Source organism: Kogia breviceps, chromosome 12, assembly GCF_026419965.1.
Source record: "Kogia breviceps isolate mKogBre1 chromosome 12, mKogBre1 haplotype 1, whole genome shotgun sequence".
Taxonomy (NCBI): Eukaryota; Metazoa; Chordata; class Mammalia; order Artiodactyla; family Physeteridae; genus Kogia; species Kogia breviceps.
Window position 1 is genome coordinate 66,934,244 of NC_081321.1, and position 21,575 is coordinate 66,955,818.

At 33.9% G+C, this 21,575-nt stretch overlaps 1 protein-coding gene across 21 annotated transcripts in view; it reads right to left on the reverse strand.

The window, feature by feature from the left end:
• Positions 1-21,575, reverse strand: part of PPFIA2 (PTPRF interacting protein alpha 2) — a 437,715-nt gene that overhangs the window by 151,529 nt on the left and 264,611 nt on the right. For 17 of the 21 annotated variants that reach the window (XM_067009799.1, XM_059081639.2, XM_059081638.2 and 14 more), the window contains 2 exons: positions 19,599-19,763; positions 13,290-13,364 (listed from right to left, as the gene is read on the reverse strand). In XM_067009799.1, the coding sequence (XP_066865900.1) occupies positions 13,290-13,364; positions 19,599-19,763 (240 nt within the window). The remainder of the gene's footprint in view (positions 1-13,289; positions 13,365-19,598; positions 19,764-21,575) is intronic. The other 4 variants (XM_067009808.1, XM_067009804.1, XM_067009812.1 and 1 more) reach the window with 1 other exon arrangement.

The following is a 21,575-nucleotide window of genomic DNA, read 5'->3' on the forward strand; positions in this document are numbered from 1 at the left end:
AAGTGCAGATGGCCAGGACTCATGCTAACAATGAATCAGAATTTCTGGATACATTTTTATTTTTCAGATGCTCTACAGGTGAGGCAGGTGTACAGCCAAGATAGAGAACTAGTGCACTAGGGTGGACAACCTTTCTATTTCTCCTCTTTACGAGAGGCTTCTGTGTATCAGAAAGAATAATTTTTAAAAAGGATATCAGTAGATTTCTTTTTCTAATTTTGAAATATTAACTTATTTTCCTTCCCTGTCCTTTTGTTCTTGATACAACAGAAACATCAGTGAGAGTGCAAATCCATCCAATTCCTTGGATAGAAAATAGCTATACCTCTGTGAATCAGTGGGAAATAATCAATACCTTGTGAAGAGTTTTTAAAAGTAGGGGTCTGAAGAAATGAATAGAATCAACAAAAGAGCAGTTGCTCAATTATTTACTAGCTGTGTATTTCAGGTGAGTTACTTCAAGCTTTAGAACCATGCTTTCTGCATCTTTAAAATAGTGACAGTATATTCTGCCTTATAAGGTGATGAGACATTAGCAGGAGCTCAATAAATTCTCTCTGTTAATAACAGCAATTATCTCATAATGTGGGAATCCATAAACCTGAAGGTGAAGAGAGGTAAATGACTGAAACTGCCTAGAAGCCTGTGAAAACACAACACTTAAGTGCCTGACCCGGCCCAGTGTCCCAAAACAGTAGGTGCCCCCAAAATATTTCTGACACTATAATATAACTGTATTGCAATTTTCTCTTAAGAAAACTGTATTTTTCTTTCTCCCACTCCCTTCCACACGTCTCTCCCTCTCTCTCTTTCTTGCTCTCTCTCTCTCCCTTTCTCACTTTCTCTCTTGTTAATTGATTTTTTTAAAACGTCCTCCACACATATTCTGATTCCACCTATAGGTTTTGTTCCTCCATATCTCCCATTACAGTGTTTTCTGAGTGGAAAGTAACATATTGACTTTATCAGCATGTTATTAAATAAGGATATATTATTAACACTAAATGTTCATTAAAAAATCTTCAGTTAGGATAGCCAGTTAAGATGATCTGTAGCTCTGCAGTAAAGAATTTGGCTTTGCCTGAAGAGAGGTCAGGCCTTTGCCTTCAGCTTTTGGAGGTAATCTGCATCATACCTGATATGAATGTTTTCGTTTAGGGTGAGGTCTAATTATGGTGGATCTTAGGATGGGGCTGGTCACACTTAATAGTCTTAAATTGGGACTGGTAATGTCAGAAAGACCAACCATATGATTTAGGAGTCTTTGTGTCTCGATCTAGAGGCTGAGATCAACCACATGGACAATCAAACAATCAATTATGCTTATGTAATGAATAAAATAAAACTCAATAAAAACTCTGGACAGTCAAAGCTTGAGTGAACTTCCCAGGTTGGAGAATGACCTCACATCAATTCAAGGAAGGTAAGGCATCCTGTGAACAATGTAAATTTAGCATTTGGAACCCGCCCAGACTCTGCCCTGTGTGTTTCTTTCCTTGGCTAATCTTGATCTGTATCATTGCCCTGTAATAAGCTATAACTGTAAATGTAATAGTTTTCAGTGAGTTCTGTCTTTCTAGTGAATTATCAAAACTAAGAATGGATCTGGGAGCCCCATGAACTTGCAGCTGGTGTCAGAAGTGAGGTCAGTCTTGCGAATGACTGTGCCCTGGAGCTTCGTAGTTTGGCTAAATGCTGGTAATGGTGTTATGGATTGAATGTTTATGTCCCCCTCTGCCAAATTCATATCTTAAATCATAACCCCCAGTGTGACAGTTGTAGGAGGTGGGGTCTCTGGGAGATGACTAGGTCATGAGGGTGGAGTCCACATTTAGTGGGTTTTAGTGCCCTTATAAAAGAGACCCCAGAGGGCTCTCTCATTCATGCTGCCATGTGAGTACACAGTAAGAAGGCACCATCGATGAACCAGGAAGCAAGTTCTTATCAGACACCAAATTTGTTAGTTCCTTGATCTTTGATTACCCAGCCTCCAGAACTGTGAGAGATAAATGTTGGTTGTCTAAGTCACCCAGTCTATAATAGTTTGTTTTAGCAGCCCCAAAGACTAAAACAAATAAATAGCATATGGTAAATACAAGCTGATCAAATTTGTGATGTTTTCTGCTATCAACTTTTTAAAAAGTAAAATCATGAGCAGTCAAGTTACTAATTACACACACACTCACATACACAAAACAGATTAAAGCAATTTGTGCATCTTTTTTGTCCATACATTTCCTTTTAGCATCCCCAAAGCTCACCTATTTGGAACTTCCAAATTTCTCAACACTTGAGATCCATTGTTCTTCCCTGCCCAAATGAAATGGGAACAGAGAAGTGCTGCCGAAATCCTCTGGTATTGTTTAGTAGAACTCGAGGTCTCACATTTTCTACACTGCGAGTGTAGAAAATACGGACTAATACAATGCTATCACGCTGTTTATTTCAGGACTTTAGGCAGCGTCACTGCGAAGTCTACACCAAGGGAAAACATTTAGATGCAAAGTTTAAAATCCAGTAATTGAATTTATCCAAATAACAGCAAATAGCATCTAGATGTTTTAATGTATCTTTTCTGTAGAGTTAAGTGTTTAATTTCAACCCAATATACGGCAGTTGAAATGCAGGTTAATTTAACTAATTGATTTAATGTGTCATTAATTAATGGCTATTTTATCTTTCTGTCAATATAGTGAAGCTATGATCCTTGAAGTAATCCACAGAAATACAACAAATATAAAGATGTCATAATGAATTTAAATAACTGGTAAAAGGTAAACTGTGGATTTGGAAACACAGTTTTCATACATAAAGAAAGTTTGTTATTAAGAGAAAGGCCAGGCAGCCTTGTGCCTACTGTTAAACACTCAAATTTGGAGTCTGATATCCTGGACTTGGATTGCTACTGACTAGTGATAACATGCAAAACAATTGACCTAGTTCTTTGAAGCCTCAGTTTCAAAATGCTAGTAATAATTACAGTTCTTTCAGATGTTCATTGTGATGATTAACTGAAAAGTGTGTGTGTGTGTGTGTGTGTGTGTGTGTGTGTGTGTGTGTGTCTGTTGGGGGATATGTATAGTGCTTAGCATAGTGCCAGGCACACAATAGTCTCCCTCAAATTTGTAGATGCTATTATTTTTACAAGCTGCATAAAGGAGTGAATTGCAAAGTCATTTATAAAGTGTGTGTGCTACAGAATCATCCTATGAGCAATAAGGTTTTTGTTCCTTTAATAAAAGGAGATTTTGTTCTGAGTATAAAATAAAGTACTGTTATTTTATCAGCATGTTTGAATTGTCAACAGAAGAGAGTTTTCATCTATTTAACTAATAACTACCTGATATTCACCTTTTGAACGTAATAATAGCAATACAACTTTAGTACTTCAAGTTTACAAAGGGTTTCCTTGTATATTATTTTATCTAAACATCATGACTTCTTTGAAAGATAGGCTAGTCCAAAATTTATTAATATTCCATTTCACAGATGAAAAAGCTGAGGTGCAGAGAGGTTAAATAAATCGCCAGGGATTATAGAATCAGTAAGTGATAGATATAGGAGTCAACTCAAACTGAAATCTTTTGACTTGAATTTAATATTCTTTTTTATTTTTACTTTGTGCCTTGTATCTCACTAAATTCCAGTACTCCACTTACATTTTTTAAAAGATAAGTAATCTCTCAAATATTTAGCTTTAAAATTAATAAGAATACTCTAATAAACACATGTGTAAAATAATCAATTGTGATGCTTATGATCAAAGTATTAATATCAAGCATGATCTTGCTATTAACAGAAAGAGAAAAAAACAGTTCATGATCTCCATGTGCAAAGATAAAACAACCAAGTCTGCCATCACAAGAAAAACAAACCTTATACTTTCGTTAAAGACAAGATTCTAACCCAAACAGGAGAGTTTGAAAAGACTTACGAACAGACTTCAAAAGTCTCATAAACAACAGGAGACAATTTTAAACTATATTTTAAACAATTGCTTCATAGAGGTCTTGGAAATAGTAAAAACAGTGGAAGTAGCAAACAGCAACTTCTTTAGCTCTCTTTTCACTGTTGAGTTTTAACATACACTGTCATAAGATGTCTTGATTTCTTTCAATTTGGGAAAGATTCTTTGTACTGGAACAGTACAATTATCAATAGCAAAGAAGACATTTTTCTATTGATGATAATAATTTGGGTAACTTACAGTTTCTACATTTATCTTTATAAGGCACTATCATTGTAAAGAAACATCTAGAGGTATAATGAGGAAACTTAGGCCTTTGTAAATAACTATGGGTTTGACAATGTTGAAACTTCGAGTTTATCAATATAAAGCAAAAAAGGACATCATTCAACTATGATTAAACTCTTCCATTAAACAAAATCAATTAAGAACTATATAATTTTCTAACCCCAAATGATACAACTCCAACAGGAAGAGTAGGTTCTCAATAAGTGGCTTTATTGGAAACTCGTAACATTTTGGAGACTTGTAACTTTATTGGAGACTCGTAACATTTTGGCTTTATTGGAGACTCATAAAGAATATTTCATTGTCTTCAAGGGATGTAAGTTTGGAGCTGCAAGGATGCCCTTACCTTATGCAAACACTGTCATCATTTTAAAAAATACTATTTTTTGTTAAATTGAGCCATGGTGACTTGCTTCAATGTTAATAAAGCACAAAACATATTTGACTTTCTGTTAGAATGTTAATTCACAGTTGGTCATGGAATTTACTAATAATGAAAACAGTTTCATACAGTTACTAATGATGAAACTAAATTAATCAGCTGAATTAGGATGTGTGGTATACATAAACATGCAGGAAATTAGAAAGCCGTTATAAGATTAATCATTTTTTAAAGGCAGTGAGAGACATAAGGTATTAAATCTGCTTCTATATAGAACAGGAAAGAAACAGAATTAAAAGAACCAAAAAATGAGTAACTGGCAAAGGGTCTATCAAGATAAATAATTATCAATTTTAAGGTTCTGAAATAATTAAGAATTTTTTTCAGTGGTGTCTTTTTCTACATCTGGAATTTCCCACTGACAGATATGACAGTCTTAATTTGAAGAAAAAAATTACTTGGTCATTTCATTAATTCTGCAAATAAGTGATCCTATACATTTAGGTGAGTATTGCTATCAGTTCCCCCAAGGCAAATTTTTCTAATAATTACTGCTCAACAACTTTTCCACTTTCCACGTGTTTTTATGGATCATCTTTATCAAACATCTTTCTAACTATTTAAATATAGAGTTGCTCATGGATTTCAGAAGCTTCCTGATTTTTACCCCTGTCAAGTTTAGGGAAACACTTTACCTCTGGACTAATGTCATCTGAGACAACTTTAGTTTCAACTTTGTATCTCTTCCTTTCAAATTATGATGAATAACAGAACTTCATAGATTAGATAAGGAAATACCACGGTGAATCCATGTTGCTTCAGGTCATAAGTTCTCTGGAAACTGGCTTTATTTAATTTGCCAGGGTAATGTAATGAGAACTTCCTCTGGGTCTACCATCCTACCCTAAAATGTCCTTGCTTAGTCTTAGTGACTCTTTGCCATATTCTACATTATCGCATTCTCAGTCTCCTTAAACTCATTAAAGTAACTCTGTTTCCACTTCCCTTAGCAGATAACCCAGTTCCTTGGGAAGACTCTGATAAAATTGCTGTGTCTTCTTTCCTCTCCAAATCAAAATATTCATTCATGTCTCTACTACACATTCTGTTCTCCTTACTGCATTTCTCAGAGGAAGGAGTTCCACTACTTGCCATTGATCTCCAAACCACACTTATCCTCTTCTGTGTTGTCCATCAATAATCCCCTCTCCTTTGTCTCTTCTTCCTTTGCATTGGCTGTAAGCATTTTCAACAGGCTGTCTCTCAATATTGCCTAATTATTTAGCTTTTAGCCTCCTTTCTCCTTCATTGCCAAACTTCTCAAATGAGTATTCCTCACTGTCTCCCAGTTTTAGACTTCTAATTGACTCAAATTCTTTTCATCACAGCTATTCTCCTTCCATTATAGTTTACTAAAACTGTCTTTGCAAACATTTTCAGTGACCTAATTGTAAATCTAATCACCTCATATTAGACATACTCCTACATGCCTTCATGAGACATTTAATACTGTCGACCACATCCAATCCCTACACTTAAAACTCTCTCTCTCTCTCTCTCCCCCTCTTTCTATCATTTCTTTGCTTCAAGGACTCTTGACTCACTTGAGTCTCACATAACATCTCTCGTTGCTCCTTCCCTGCCTTTTATTTGCTTTTGGCAGTAGGTTCCACCTTTGCCTGTATCTATTTAACTTTTCCATATTTCCATTCATTTCCATGGATTCAACAGAGTACTGGTTCTTAACTCAACTCAAAAGACTGTTGTGATGACTAAATGCATAATGTATTTAAAACAATGGCTGTATTCCATGGTCCTATAAACCCCCAAAATGTGAATCTGCTGCCTCTAGCTCCCCTCACCATCTTGATCCAATATTCTTCTGAATACAAATGATACCTCATTTGCCCATAAAGTTCTTTAATTTTTCCTTAGGAAATTAGACTTCAGGAATAAGGCTAGTTGTAGATGAGGTAACATGAAATGCTAATTTCCTTAAGAAAATTCAAATTGAAAGTTGGTAAATTCAGTGGTTGGAATAAAAAAAAAACAAAGAATGAAAGCAACATAAAAATATAGTTCAGTCTACAACTAAATGTGCCAGTTCTTTTTATATATAATACAATCATGCAGAAAAGCTTTTAAAATAAGTACAGCTGTGTGTTCACTGAAAATTAGTCTGTCAATTGAATATTTACTGTAGCTTCTGAATAATCCATTTTGTCTGGTTTAATTAAATAATTAAAAAAGCATATGGGCTTCTGCTAAAGGAGAACACATTGTTAGAATGTAATCTATTTATTCCTATGCATTTCCTTTTATTGTACATTTTTTGTAGTTTTCTAATTTTAAGCAGTAACAAAAATATTCTGCAAGAAATAAAGGCTTGATTGTATTTTCTCTGTCTAAATAATCTGGACTCTCTTTTTTAGGACAATGGCCTGGAAAATGTATTCAGTGTTAACAGTACAATCTGCCTTGCAGGGCTATTCAAAGAGGCATAAAATGAAAGCAAATTTTCATTATGTATATATATGTATTTACAATATTGTTTTGATTCTTTCATTTATATCTGTATTTCCCATTACTAAAAGAACATAAGAAATGCCAGATTGTTCAAGTTCAAGTGCTCTGTTCAAGTTCTGTATTTGGCAACACTAGCCCTTTCTTTCAAGAAACAGTAGTGATTTTTAAAAATCTGAACTATAAACACAGTACCTTGATTAGTATATATATTTTTTCATCTTTAATTTTTATACACTGGTATGCAAACTTAAAACTCTGGTTATATTTCTTCCCTTTTAAAAACCCTTTGCTGACTCATCATTGTCTACAGGATGAAGCCCAGGCTCTAGGCATCCTTAACTCAGATTTGCCTGTCTCTGCATCCTCGTCCCCATCTCTATTACTGCCTGCTTCCCTTTTTTTCCTCCAACTCCATCTGACAAGCTCTTTGTAGTCACCCTTCAAATTCTAGGTAACGTTTTTCCTCTAGGAAGAGTTTAAATTTTTTTTCCAGTTTTATTGAGATATAATTGACAAATAATATGTGTTAGTTTAAGGTATACAATGTGAATATTAGATATATGTATATATTTTGAAATGATTACCACTATAAGGTTAACTAACATACCTATTACCTCACAGTTACCATATTTTTAAATTAAATTTAATTTTTTTATACAGCAGGTTCTTATTAGTTATTTTATACATATTAGTGTATATATGTCAATCTCAATCTCCCAATTCATCCCCATGGTTACTATTTGTGTGTGTGTGTGTGTGCACGTGTGCGTGTGTGTGTGTGGTGAGAATATTTATGACCTACTGTCTTAGTAAATTTCAAGTATACTCTACAGTGTTGTTAACTATAGTGCCCATACCGTACATTAGATCCCCTAATTTTATTCATTTTATAACAGAAAGTTTATATTCTTTGACAAACATCTCCCCATTTCCCCCACACCCCAGCCTCCGGCAACCAATCTACTCTGTTTCTTTGTGTTTGACATTTTTAGAATCTGTATATAAATAAGATCACACAGTATTTGTCTTTCTTTGTCTAACTTATTTCACTTAGCCTGATGCCCTCAAAGTTCATCCTCATCCATGTGGTTGCAAATTGCAGGAATTTTCTAGGAAGATTTTTGTAACACCATCTGCTTTTCCTCATTCATGCCCATACAGTTAATTACTCTCCTTTGTAATACTACTAAAGCTTGTACTTTCATTTTCACTTTAGTCTTATTGTATTGTAATTACATTTTATTGTGATAAAAGGTATATAATATAAAATTTACCATTTTAACCATTTTAAGTGTACAGCTAAGTGGCAATAAGTACGTTCACATTGTTATGCAACCATAACTGCCATTCAACTTCAGAAATTGTCACATCTTCCCAAACTGAAATTCTGGATCCTTTAAATAGTAACTTATTATTATAGTTACTTTTTACCATGTTTACCTTCCATAACAGACTTGAGAGAATTGTTACTTTATTAATATCTTAGTTTATCAATATATTTATACCCAGTACTTAATGCAATGACTGGCAAACAGAAAATGCTTAATAAATGTCTGTTGAATTGATGTATCATTATCAAAATCACATATCAGATGACTATGTCAGCTAGCCATATCAGACTGTCAACTTTCCAGCTCTGCTCCACCCAACCCCACAGTTTGCAAAAAGAAAAAAAAAGAACATACTTTCAGTGGATTTCACTTTACCAAAACCAAAACCAAAACTAAAACCAAAAAAACTACAAAACAAAAGCAAAACTACACCTTCAGAGCTTTCTCATTTTATAAAGTATAAATTCCAAACTCTGAACATGGCATTCAGGGTTCGCTAGGATCTGCATCCTATCAACTCTCTACACTCCTCTTCTACATCTTTTCATACCCTAATTCTTACCAATACAATATCATCCATTATCCCTAAAACAGGCAATTTTAGGTTTCCTTAATCATACTGTTTGCTCAGCTTGAAATGTTTCTCCACAGTTTTGAAGCCAAATCATTGTTTTCCTTCAAGGGTGAAGCCTTCTTTGATACTTTGGTTTAGAATAAATACCCTTTTCTCTTTTCTTTTGCACTTTGTTTGTGTCTCTATTTTATATGAATTTAGTTCTGTACTAATTTACATCTTACTTATATGTTTATGTTTGTCTCCATCACTGGAGTGCAAATTATATAAACATTTGCATAATGCTTTATTAATTATTTTATTTCTTTCTATTTCTCCCTGTCAGGGACTCACAGAATTTTCTGCACATAGTAGTTGCTCGATAATTACATTTTGAAATAACAAACAACTTAATTTAATAATATGATAAATGTATTGCTGTTTATTGAGCATGCCTAAGGTTGTTCAAACTATCTATTAAGGGGATAGCCAAGGAATAATGTGAAAACACCAGGTAGAATGAACTCTATACAATGCAATCTGACAAATATATATTTATCACAAGGTTTATATCACTGTACTGAGTGAAATAAGCACAAATGAGCAAGACATAGCCCTCTTTCTCAGGGAACTAGCAACCTAGGCTTCGACAGGTATATAATTAACTCTAATACTTGTTGAACAGTCATAATAAATGCTGAAGCAATGAGATTAAGCAATTTAAACTAAGAAGCAATGACTATTGGCAAGAAATCATAAAAGATTTCATTAAAAAGGTGATGTCTGAACTTGAGTTTAAATGGGAAAGTATGATTTCAGTGGATGAGTTGGGGTTGTGGAGACATTCCAAGAGAGACATTAGTATAAGTAAGATTTAGAGTCAGGAAGAATGTTGGCTGCTTTCAAACACATGAAAGAATGCTCAACATCATTAATCATTAGAGGAATGCAAATCCAAACTACAAGGAGATATCATCTCACACTGGTCAGAATGGCCATCATCAAAAAATCTAGAAACAATAAATGCTGGAGAGGGTGTGGAGAAAAGGGAACACTCTTGCACTGCTGGTGGGAATGTAAATTGATACAGTCACTATGGAGAACAGTATGGAGGTTCCTTAAAAAACTAAAAATAGAACTACCATACGACCCAGCAATCCCACTACTGGGCATATACCCTGTGAAAACCATAATTCAAAAAGAGTCATGTACCACAATGTTCATTGCAGCTCTATTTACAATAGCCAGGACATGGAAGCAACCTAACTGTCCATCAACAGATGAATGGATAAAGAAGATGTGGCACATATATACAATGGAATATTACTCAGGCATAAAAAGAAACGAAATTATTTGTAGTGAGGTGGATGGACCGAGAGTCTGTACAGAGTGAAGTAAGTCAGAAGGAGAAAAACAAATACCGTATGCCAACACATATATATGGAATCTAAGAAAAAAAAATGTCATGAAGAGACTAGGGGTAGGACGGGAATAAAACACAGACCTACTAGAGCATGGCCTTGAGGATATGGGGAGGGGGAAGGGTAAGCTGTGACGAAGTGAGAGAGTGGCAGGGACATATGTACACTACCAAATGTAGGGGGGATAGCTAGTGGGAAGCAGCCGCATGGCACAGGGATATCAGCTAGGTGGTTTGTGACCACCTAGAGGGGTGGGATAGGGAGGGTGGGAGGGAGGGAGACGCAAGAGGGAAGAGATATGGGAACATATGTATATGTATAACTGATTCACTTTGTTGTACAGCAGAAACTAACACACCATCCTAAAGCAATTATACTCCAATAAAGATGTTAAAAATAAAGAAAAAAGAAAAAAAAGTGAATACTATAACTTAATAAGAACTTAGAATGACTCAGAGCAGTAGGGGTAATAGGAATTAAGTGTGATTTTTAGGTTAGGACCACTGAAGAGGTGCTCAATAGTATATTACAGGTCTAGTAGTAGATACCATTATATTATTAACATATATAAATATGTAAATTATATTATTGTTAGTAGTATATTAATATGGCATGTTATATTATATTACATGTCAGAAAATATTATGAAAAATAATCAGTATGATTGGAGCTTTGCTTAGCTGTTTTAACCCTGAAGAATCATAGAGCAGAAAACATACTGTAATATCCCAGTTGAGAATAATGAAGATCTGAATTACGGTAGTATTAATGTATATAGAAAAAGCTGAGAGTAAATGGATGTAGGGTAGACTGTGGACATAGTTAAATGTATGGTTTGAAATCACCTGAATACATAGAGCTAAGATAAATTCAAAGATAACCACATTTTCAAGTAGGAGAGAACAGTGGTACATTAAGAGAAATAACCTCTCTGGGCTCACTTGTAAAACAATAGTAGTACCTAACTTCCAGTATCATTTTGCTGATATATGTGCACTTAGACTACAGCCTAGAGATTTAAAGCACTCAGTAAATATTAGCTATCATTATTATTAATTTACCAATAGAATAATCTAATATGGAAAATGGCATCTGACTCTAAAATATCTTTATCATGTCATTTCTTTATAAGCATAATGAAAATTTATTTAAAAAAATCACACACTACAGAAATATATAGTACATATTTGCAAACACCAAAGACAACTAATAATAACAGTTTGGTATTTATATCCCAAATTTATTTTTCCTAGTCCTATAATAATGTGTTATTATTACTTGTAATTGTGCAAAATTGGGAGCATTCTCTGCAACTTTTTTCTTTTTGTATAGTAGAACATTTTGGATCTTTTCAGAACAGAACATATAGTTATCTCATATTCTTTTTAAGAAGACTGATTATTTCACTGCCTTAATGTACCATAGAGAATCTGAGGGGACACAAGGAAAAATGAAGTGGAGATCCAGGCCCATCAGCACATATGGTACCTTTGTGTAAACTAGAAAAATTGGTCCCTATAAGTGGTTACAGTCCCTTTATCAAACCCTAAGCTGGTTTTTAATCCTTGATTAACCCCTGCTGAACACGTGTGTCAGAGAACAATTTACACAAACATTAGCAAAGCAAAGTCCTGTGGAGAAGCAAAACCAATGTTTACAATCTTTTGTGGAGCTCAGAAAAGAGCATGGACTTTGAGCTATAGATTTTTTTTTTTTTTTCACCAGAGTCATCATTGAAGCCTTGGATGGATGAGAAATGGATGAAGTCTCCATGGGAGAGATTATATAAAGAAAAGTGTTAAAGGGTGATAACTCCAAAACCATCTGTGAGAGTGGGAAATTCATTTCTGAAGTTTAAATTGTTGAACCTAGGACAAACAAAAGCCTATAGAAGCTCATTTAATTAGCCTAGCGTATTTTAAAAAACTAGGGAGTTTGTACCAGACAAGATTTTTAGCATGGTTGAAAATGTGTATTTGTTTACGTGTGAAATGTAAATATAAATATTACTTTGTTAAGAATCTCTTGGTAAGACTTATAATTAGTGACACTGGCCTCCCACTTCCTAAATTATTTAAAAGTAGGAAGTTATTACTAAATAGTTTTAGTAATAATAATAATATCCTCATTTGCATTCCTGGAATAAACTTCTGAAAAACGTAGCCTTGTAAATTATCTGGGAGAGGGAGAGAGAGACAGAGGCAGAGAGACAGAGAGACAGAGATGGGGCTATTTTAGTGCCCTATATACATTTAATTTGAGATCTATCTATCTATCACCTATTCACCTATCTATATATTATCTAATGACCCAAGTTCATTTGTAGACAAATAACCAAAGAAGTTAAATCTTCTAAGGAAAAAACAACTCTTTAAATCCCATGGATGACTATAAAATACTTTCTTAGAGTCATGAATGAGAGAAAAGAGTGGATTCAATGATGTCACTAAGCATGGGCACAATGCTTCATTTGTAACATTTTAAAAATTTAACAGATATTTGACATATTTTCCAGTTTTGGAGCTGTGTTTTCCTTCCCAAAAGGCCCGGCATTCTGACTGCAGTCTTTCTAAATCCCCACCTCACTAGCTCTCATATCACTAGCTCATGATAATTCTTCTTTCATCTCTTAGTGACAGATCTGAATCACCAGAAATCAGAAAGCATGACTCTGGCAACTAGTTTTAGCAGGCCTTGTTCAGTGGCATATACCAAATGTAATTTATTTTTTGTGACAGTTTTAATAAAAGTGACGTGAAACACAAGGGATATAAGGTTAGCATTATTGCACCTCAAAAGAGGAGAAAGTTTGGTATGTTACCTCCTGATTAGCAGCAGCTAGTTCTTCTTCCAGTGCAGAGACTCTTTCTAAAGAAACCCTCAGTCGCTCCCTTACCTAGAAGAAAAACCAAAATATGTGCAGTAATGTACATCCCATACATATTAAACTGTGCTGAATCCATTAACATTATCAGAGACAGTCACATTTGGAAAAGTATTAAAGTATATATGGCCTTAAGTGCTCAGGAATACTATGACTACATTGTCACCTCACAGTATGACTGTATTAAGGGATTTTCTTGTAAGCAAGTCCTTCTAGTGTTTTGTGACAGAGTTTACAGTGGGGTTGAAGATCAACCCCTCTTGTTCTGAATTCTGATTCATAGTAAGTGGAGGCAAAGTTCAAAAGTTTATTATGAATTCATATGAAAAACAGTCAATGATTAAGCATAAGATATAGGCAAAAAAATTTCTACTTCTTTAAAATAATAACTGTGTTTTCCTTTGACATTTAGTACAAAATAATTTGTCTAAAAGCAAAGGATTCTTAGCTGAAAAATGTTGTCCATTGCTCATGAAATTAATTTTGTATTAGTTAGAGGTCTACATTGTTATTGAGGGATTGGAAAGTATATATCTACTCTGGAATTCCTAAATACTTTTCAGATACCAAAGGTTAAACCATTATATTTTATAGAACCAAAGACTGCACATTTCGTTTGAAAGTAATGATTTCCAAATGTTTCATACACAAATGAAAGTCAGAGAAGTGTTTCTTTGATCCTTGCTTTCTTAGAACTTCTAAAATTGTTTTAGTTATTATATGTTCAGATCTACAGATATGGCTCCATAATAAATTTGTCAAAAGTAGAAAAGTTCAGAGAAAGAAATTTGGCTAAACTAAAATAAATGACTACAGCAGTTTAATTTTCCTTAAAAAAATCAACAAAATTTATAGCTTCAATTCAATATGGAATTCATGGTGAGTTTTAGATTATTTATGAATTAACATTGATTTTCCATGGGAATATAACAGGGTGCATTTTAATTATAGAAATAAATTATTTAAATGAACGTTCATTTTAGTAATTTATTAATAGTATATTTTAATTAATGGTATTTTTCTTTTTTTAGTAAGATTTAACTGGGAATATAAGTTAAATACACAAAATATCTAAAAACCTAGATACATAGTAATTTTAAAGTTGAAGTTACAAAATTATTTTCTAGTTAGCAAACAAACAAAAAACAAGTGATATCCTATGAATCTAGAATCTAATTAGAAATTTTTAAAAATCTCAATTATTTTAGTAATGTATATGATAACTGAAATATATTCAGGTGACTGGGTGCACTTAACTCCTGAAATACATCTTGAATAAGAAAGAATTAATGCCTGACTGGAATTTTAATATTAATTATACTTAGTTATGTTCAAATTCTCTGAAAACTAGTAATACATTCATAAATGGCCATTTGATATCAAAGATAATCACAGAAGATCCTTCATGATATTTAAGTATGCCAGATGGGCTGCCAGGTACCAGTGCTGTTAGACAAATATCCAATTGTTCATAAAAATGCATGAAACTGGGCTTCCCTGGTGGCGTAGTGGTTGAGAGTCCGCCTGCCGATGCAGGGGACACGGGTTCGTGCCCCGGTCTGGGAAGATCCCACATGCCGCGGAGCGGCTAGGCCCATGAGCCATGGCCGCTGAGCCTGAGTGTTCGGAGCCTGTGCTCCTCAATGGGAGAGGCCACAGCAGTGAGAGGCCCGCGTACCGAAAAAAAAAAAAAAAAAAAAAAAAAAAAAAAAAAAATGCATGAAACTAATGCTGATTCATAACTGAACAAGAGCTTCTTAGAAGGAAATCTTTAATGATTTGACTTGGGGAATATTTTTTTCATGAGTGCTTGGATAGATGCTAACAAAGCAAACATCCCAAAGGCATGAAAATGAGGAGGATTGCTGATATGTGGAATGCAGATATCCACAAATATCTTAGTAGATGTCCTTGTTATTTAATAGGGATGATTGTAAAGTTTTATGCCCACTTCCTAAAATAGCAGCTATAAAATATGGGTATTCTGATAAAAATCTAAGAATCCTAGTTCATGAGAACAGCAATATGAAGCAGTCTAAATATAAATTAATCTCAACATATGCAACATAATCAGATCACATTTAGACTGCAGTAAAGAGGTTAAGGCACTATATTTAAAGACATACTGATGCATTGGGATGTTCCTAAAAGAGTCATGCAAGCCACATAAGAAGCAGTTGAAACCAGGCTATAGTGCGAGTTAAATGTCTTCCTTTCTTTGTTAAACTGAAAATCACAGAAACTGTTCCGAACTGTTTCAAATTTACCACAAGTTAAGCATGTATATTCTTATATTGAGCCTTCGAGTAGTAAAAATTATCAAATTTTTCAAACAATATGAAAAATCACCCCTCAGTACATTTATAACAGCATTTGCAACTTGAAATTATATTACACACAAAGTAATGAACCTAAAACTCTCTTTACAAGAAAATAAAAACAGTTGCTGAATATATTTTGAATTCATGTTATAATGTAAAAATTGATGTTACAAATATTAATACATTTATGATATAAATGCTTTATTCACATTTATATGAGAATGAAGTATTCTCTTTGTATTTATTTCTTGGGTAAGACTCAAATGAATGAAACATAGTTGCTTCATCTTGCACTAATCTCTGCTAAACTTGGTAAAGAAAAACAAAGGGAGGATCCAAAGGAGTAATCTTTCTAGAGTATAAAGAAATCTCACATTTAATCGTGTCTACATAACTGGAACTCCACTGGTAAGAAAAAATAGTATTTCTGACAAGGCTTGTAGCTTTTTGCACTGCTCTGAGCACAGCACCAGCAGACCGCCATAATATCCTTATTTTTCTTGTTGAATTTGGTGTTCTTTTGAAGTTATCTAGACATAAAAAACTATAGTTTTAATTTTTCCCTAAATATAAGTACACAGCTGATGGTCTTGGCTATATACTTTACTTTTTCTAGATTTTGCTATTTAATTACATTCAATTAATCTATTGTCCACATAGTCTTTAAGATATATTGATTGCTTATTTATAGAGCTATAGTATAACCTCTCAAATATATTTATGTACATCTAGAATTTTTGATTTCTAATTTCATCTGTTACATTTATTTTCTTTGTAGTGGTATGAAAAAATAATTAAAGAGAAAAAAAATTTCCTCAAAAAAGATGTTTCAAGAGAAATGTTATCCCTGAGGATTAAAATAAGTCCCTAAGAATGACGAGTATGTTGCAGGATAGAGAAGGACTTGGGTGGAAGAGCATACATTTCAAATTTAAATTAAGGTATGGCAGGGGGTTAATTTGGAATTATCAATCCTGCAACAGAAAGCATCGTGAGGGAATCTTAGACCAGACATTCAAATCCAGTTTTGGCACTGTGATATTAGATCACAGGAATATATGTGGAGTGTATGTAACATGTGTTTTGGTTACATTTCCCATGAATACCCAGTATATCTTTTTTAAAAATACGCAGTGATATCTGAGTGATTGAAAAACACATGTATACTCTCATTTCCTCCAGCCCACAGAATTGGTAAACATGTTGGAGACTTATGTCAAAATCACTGCTGGTCTTAGATAATTGTGTAAATTCTACCCTACAACTCAGTAGATATGTAAATAAGGACATCAATAATGAAGAGTGCCAGTCATTGTAACTGTCCACAGCTATGCTCAATGTTTTGCATTTTATTTATCTCTTCCTGTGTTCTAAACCTTCTGTGGTAAAGTTGGTAGTTTCTTGTCCTCAGTATGATTAATTGCATCTTCTTCTGATATTCCATATATGTTTTAACATAATATCCATAGCACTTAAAATAGAATATTGTAATTACTTGTTCATATGTCTGTCTCCTTACCTCTCCTGATCTACATAAGAAGCTGTGAGCTATTCTTAGGGGAATTGTTTATGAAGGTGCTTAGGCACATATTAACCCCTTAGTAACTAAATGAAATGTTAATTTAAATAAGCATGTGAATCAACAGTGATATCAATATCTTCACTTAGTTTGAAATTTTTGTCAAATACTGAAATTTATCATTAACAATAACATTCATTAACATTTACTGAGCATTTGCCATATGCTAAGTACTGGCTAGGAGCTTTGCATGTCAGACAATGCTATTAGGTAGGTATTATTATTCTCTTCATTCAAAAGAAGAGAAAACAGACTAAGAGAAATTAAGGTACTTGTCCAGGTCTGTCTAACTCCAAAGCCCAAGCTCATAATATTTTTTCTTCAGGCTGTTAGGTATTACTTAGTTGATAATCAGTTCTGTTGCCCTGAACTCACCAATGTCCAGGGCACATTTGGTGAGTTACTAAACCCTATTACAATTCCTAGGGTCACAGTATGAAATACTTCATTTAGTTATGCTAAGTTCACTGAACATCTGTATACTAAATTACTTTTAGATCCTAAATTGTACTACAACCATTTTCTTCTTAAATGTACTCACACCCATTAGGTTATTTGTCCTAAATGCTGTTTACTGCCTTCTATTCATTTTTTCATAAAAGCATCCTTCACCTAAGTGATGTGGGAGCACATCTAGGGAACATCTCAAATCACTCATTCTCAAGTCCCTCATTCAAGTCATTCAAAACTGTTAAATTTTCTCTGAACAGGCCATGTTCTTTTCAAAGCTCTGGGTTAGTTCACATATTGATCATATTGCTTAGAGTATGTTTACTTCTCTGCTTAAAAAATCCTTACACATTCTAATACCCAGACCAAATGTCAACCCCTCTGTGGAGACATTCTTGACTTTCTCATCACTTCTTCAGGAAAAATTAGTCACAACTTTTCCTGTGACTCAATATCACATCATATATATCTCTTCTTACCACTCCCTCTTATTGACATGTGAACTCCAGAACTATGAACTCCTCATTTGTAAAGAAAATGTCTTATTTATGTTTGTGTGCTAAATATATGCCAAGGACTCTGACACATAATAGATATTCTATAAATGTAGTCTTGCAAATTCTTAATAATGCAGTTTTATAATAAGAAACAAAATATAATATGAAAGTAAACAATATATTAAATTATTATTTGATATTTGATATTAGTTGATATTATATTCATCAGGGATTTTTATATAATATCCATTTCTGTTTTACTCAAAATTATTCATAAACTAGTTGCCTCTCGTACTAAAATTAAGATACAATTTCTTAATAATCTAGAAGACAGAATTATAGATATGTTATGCACACACTCCACATAAATCCCCTGCTCTAAGAACATCTGAAAGACTGATGATAAAAATATATACGTATATAAATATTAAATAGAGCAAAAGTGTCTGTATGCTCCAAACCTATATATAACTGAGTAATAATCCCTAGTTTGGACTTTAATGCTCAGAACTTGTCAGATACTTTACAGTGAAGTGCCCCAATTCCCACTGTACAAAATCCTAAAGCCTTATTAATTTTAAAAAATTCATTCTTTGAAATTTTACAGAATTGAAATGATATCATAAGCCTTACTAATATCCAAAGAATATTATCATCATATTGGCTTATTAATGTCCATAGAGCTTATTTGAGTAATAGCTATGAGAAACTTACAGTTACTTTAAAAAAGACCTAAAGCAGATTTTTCTACTAATACCTATGCCGTTACCCGCAGAAACTCTTAAAAATGTGTGTTCAGAACTAAGATGTTAGAAACCCCCAAAATAAAATTGTATGCTTCTAATATGAATCTCCAAAGGTTAAAGTATTTCCAATTTACACTTCAAGATATGTTTTATTGTCAATTAATAGTCTCCTATGTTGGCATCTATAGCCATGCACTTCAGAGGGGGTAGAGAGGATAGAGACCGTGGGGTGGGGAGAGAATTTGAGAGAGGGAGAAACAGAAAGGTTAAATGACAATATTAAATTTCAAATGGCCATCTGGACGAGGACTCTAATGTGCCATAATAGTAGTCTTGAAAAACCATAGATTCAGATGTATTAAAAAAAAGAAAATGGTTATGAATATTACCAATATACATGCAATAGTCAGGGTGCGGTTTTTTTTCAGTTATTTTTCCTGTAGTTCAAACGTGTTCCTCTGAACTGACTGACTTCAGCAGTCAGTAAGAGTCATGGATGAAGACAAGGAACTTGATACTGATGACAAAAGCACAGTTAAGCCTGAAATCTTTTGTCAATACTGTACCCTTTTTTCCAGTAGTTTTTTTTAAATTTCAGCTTTATTGAAGTATAATTGACATAAAATTGTAACAATCCTTTCACAATACTATACCTTTTCATCCAAGGCCTTGTGGTGCTCAAATAAAGATTTCAGCGCCTTGAGAACCTCAACTTCACTGGACACTCCCGAGGGGGACTGAGCTTGTCGCTTCACCACCGTCATTCTTAGTGACCTTTCATGTCGTGACACAAGGCACTCCAAATGCTCCAGTAACAGCTATTGGGTTTAACAGAAAATGTAATTATCTTATGGATACAAGTCACTAATACATAGAGATGATTTCCATTTTAGTAGATTTCAGATTCATATAGTATCTAATGATAACCTCAGATTATACTACAGATAGAATCAATGAAGCACAAACCTGAGTTCATAAACCAGGGTTCATAAAATATATGAAAAGTAAATTGCATTTCTATCATGTAACAATTTACTGAATTTAAAATATAATGTGGATTATATGCATTCTTTTAGAAGATTTAATAATTTAGTTTAAATTGAGGAGAACTAGAACACACCATAATATGATCCAATAGGATAATGGCTGAAGAACATTGAACAAAGCATGATGATTTTGTTAGAGAACAGAATTGAAAGTCAAAATTAATTTCACTTATATCTGATCATTTAAATTTTTTAAATTGAAGGAAATGAGTATAATCATCATGTTGCTTTAAATGTGATTATAGTGATAATCATACGTTGTTATAGTAATTATAGTGGTAACACTAATGATTTTATTCACAATTAAATTCTTAGATTACATAATAGAAAAATATATGCAACCAACTGGAATAGAGTAACTGAGACCAGCAATAGTCATTTTGAGAAAAGAGGTTAAAGGACATAATTTTTAAACTGTCTACTCTGGAACCTACATTCACAAGTCAGTGTCTGGTGCCATGATAGAGACTAGGGGAAAGTCCAGTGAACAACGTTTCATTCTGGTTCCAGACTCTATGCTCTAACTTTTCCCAGATAAATTTTGCTTTTAAATGTTCTGTGAATTGGAGATTTACCTTCATTTTATTTTATAAGTCAGTTCTGCAACTAAAAGCAAAGATATATGAAAAGAAAATTAAAAACTGTTATCAGTTATTAAAACTTTACTAGTGAAAAATAATATATGCTAGTAAGGAGGAGAGATTTTCAGAAGGCTAGTGAAAAGCATAGGCTAACAAATGATGCCTAGGCAAAATAAGCAAGAGTTATTGAAACAATAAAGGAAAAAGCATGCCGCCAGCCGCGGCGGGTCCTCAAAGTGTAGCAACGATCGACGAGAGGGGGTAGGGAACTGAACGCACCAAGGTATGGGATCAGAAGGGCACAAGCAACTGATGGTTGCAAGGCAAGTTTAATAACAAAGCATAGCCGTATATATACCCCTAGAGCAGGGAATTTGCTTAGTCACCATCTTATTGGCATCAGCTGGTTGATTGGCTTCTCCGCTTCTCCCTCAAAGGTATCAATTTCCCCTCCAGGGTTGCTTTTCCTAGCTTTAGGGAACAACCAGGGACTCCAAGTAACTGAGCAGGTCCCTGGAGCGATTTGGCCAAAGGCCATCTGCTTTTTTACGTTCATACCATAAAGTCCAGGATGCATACCCAGGAGAGTACAATCAGGCCCTGAGGCTTATGAGGGTCTTAATGGCGCCTTCCTCAGAGGGCAATGCTCGCCACATTTCCCCCTCTTTTATTTTTTAAAGCTTGATAATGCAATTTCAACCCATACACCTCCTGACGAAGAGCAGCGAGACAGCCAACAACAAAGCGTAATAAACAAGGTAAGGCAATTAACATCAACAATACACATGACCCCACGGTAATCAATCCTGTGAGTCCATTTTGAAACCAATGCATTGGGTTTAACCATTGACGCTGATCCAAGAGTCCTTGAATTAATTGTTGGGGCCCGTCTTCTTGTAGATGAGCTTCTTGAATTGCTTGTATTTCCGCATTAAGTTTTTGTATGTCCAAACTAATGTGTCCATCAGTCCATACACTTACAAAGTGCATTTTTACTTTGTTC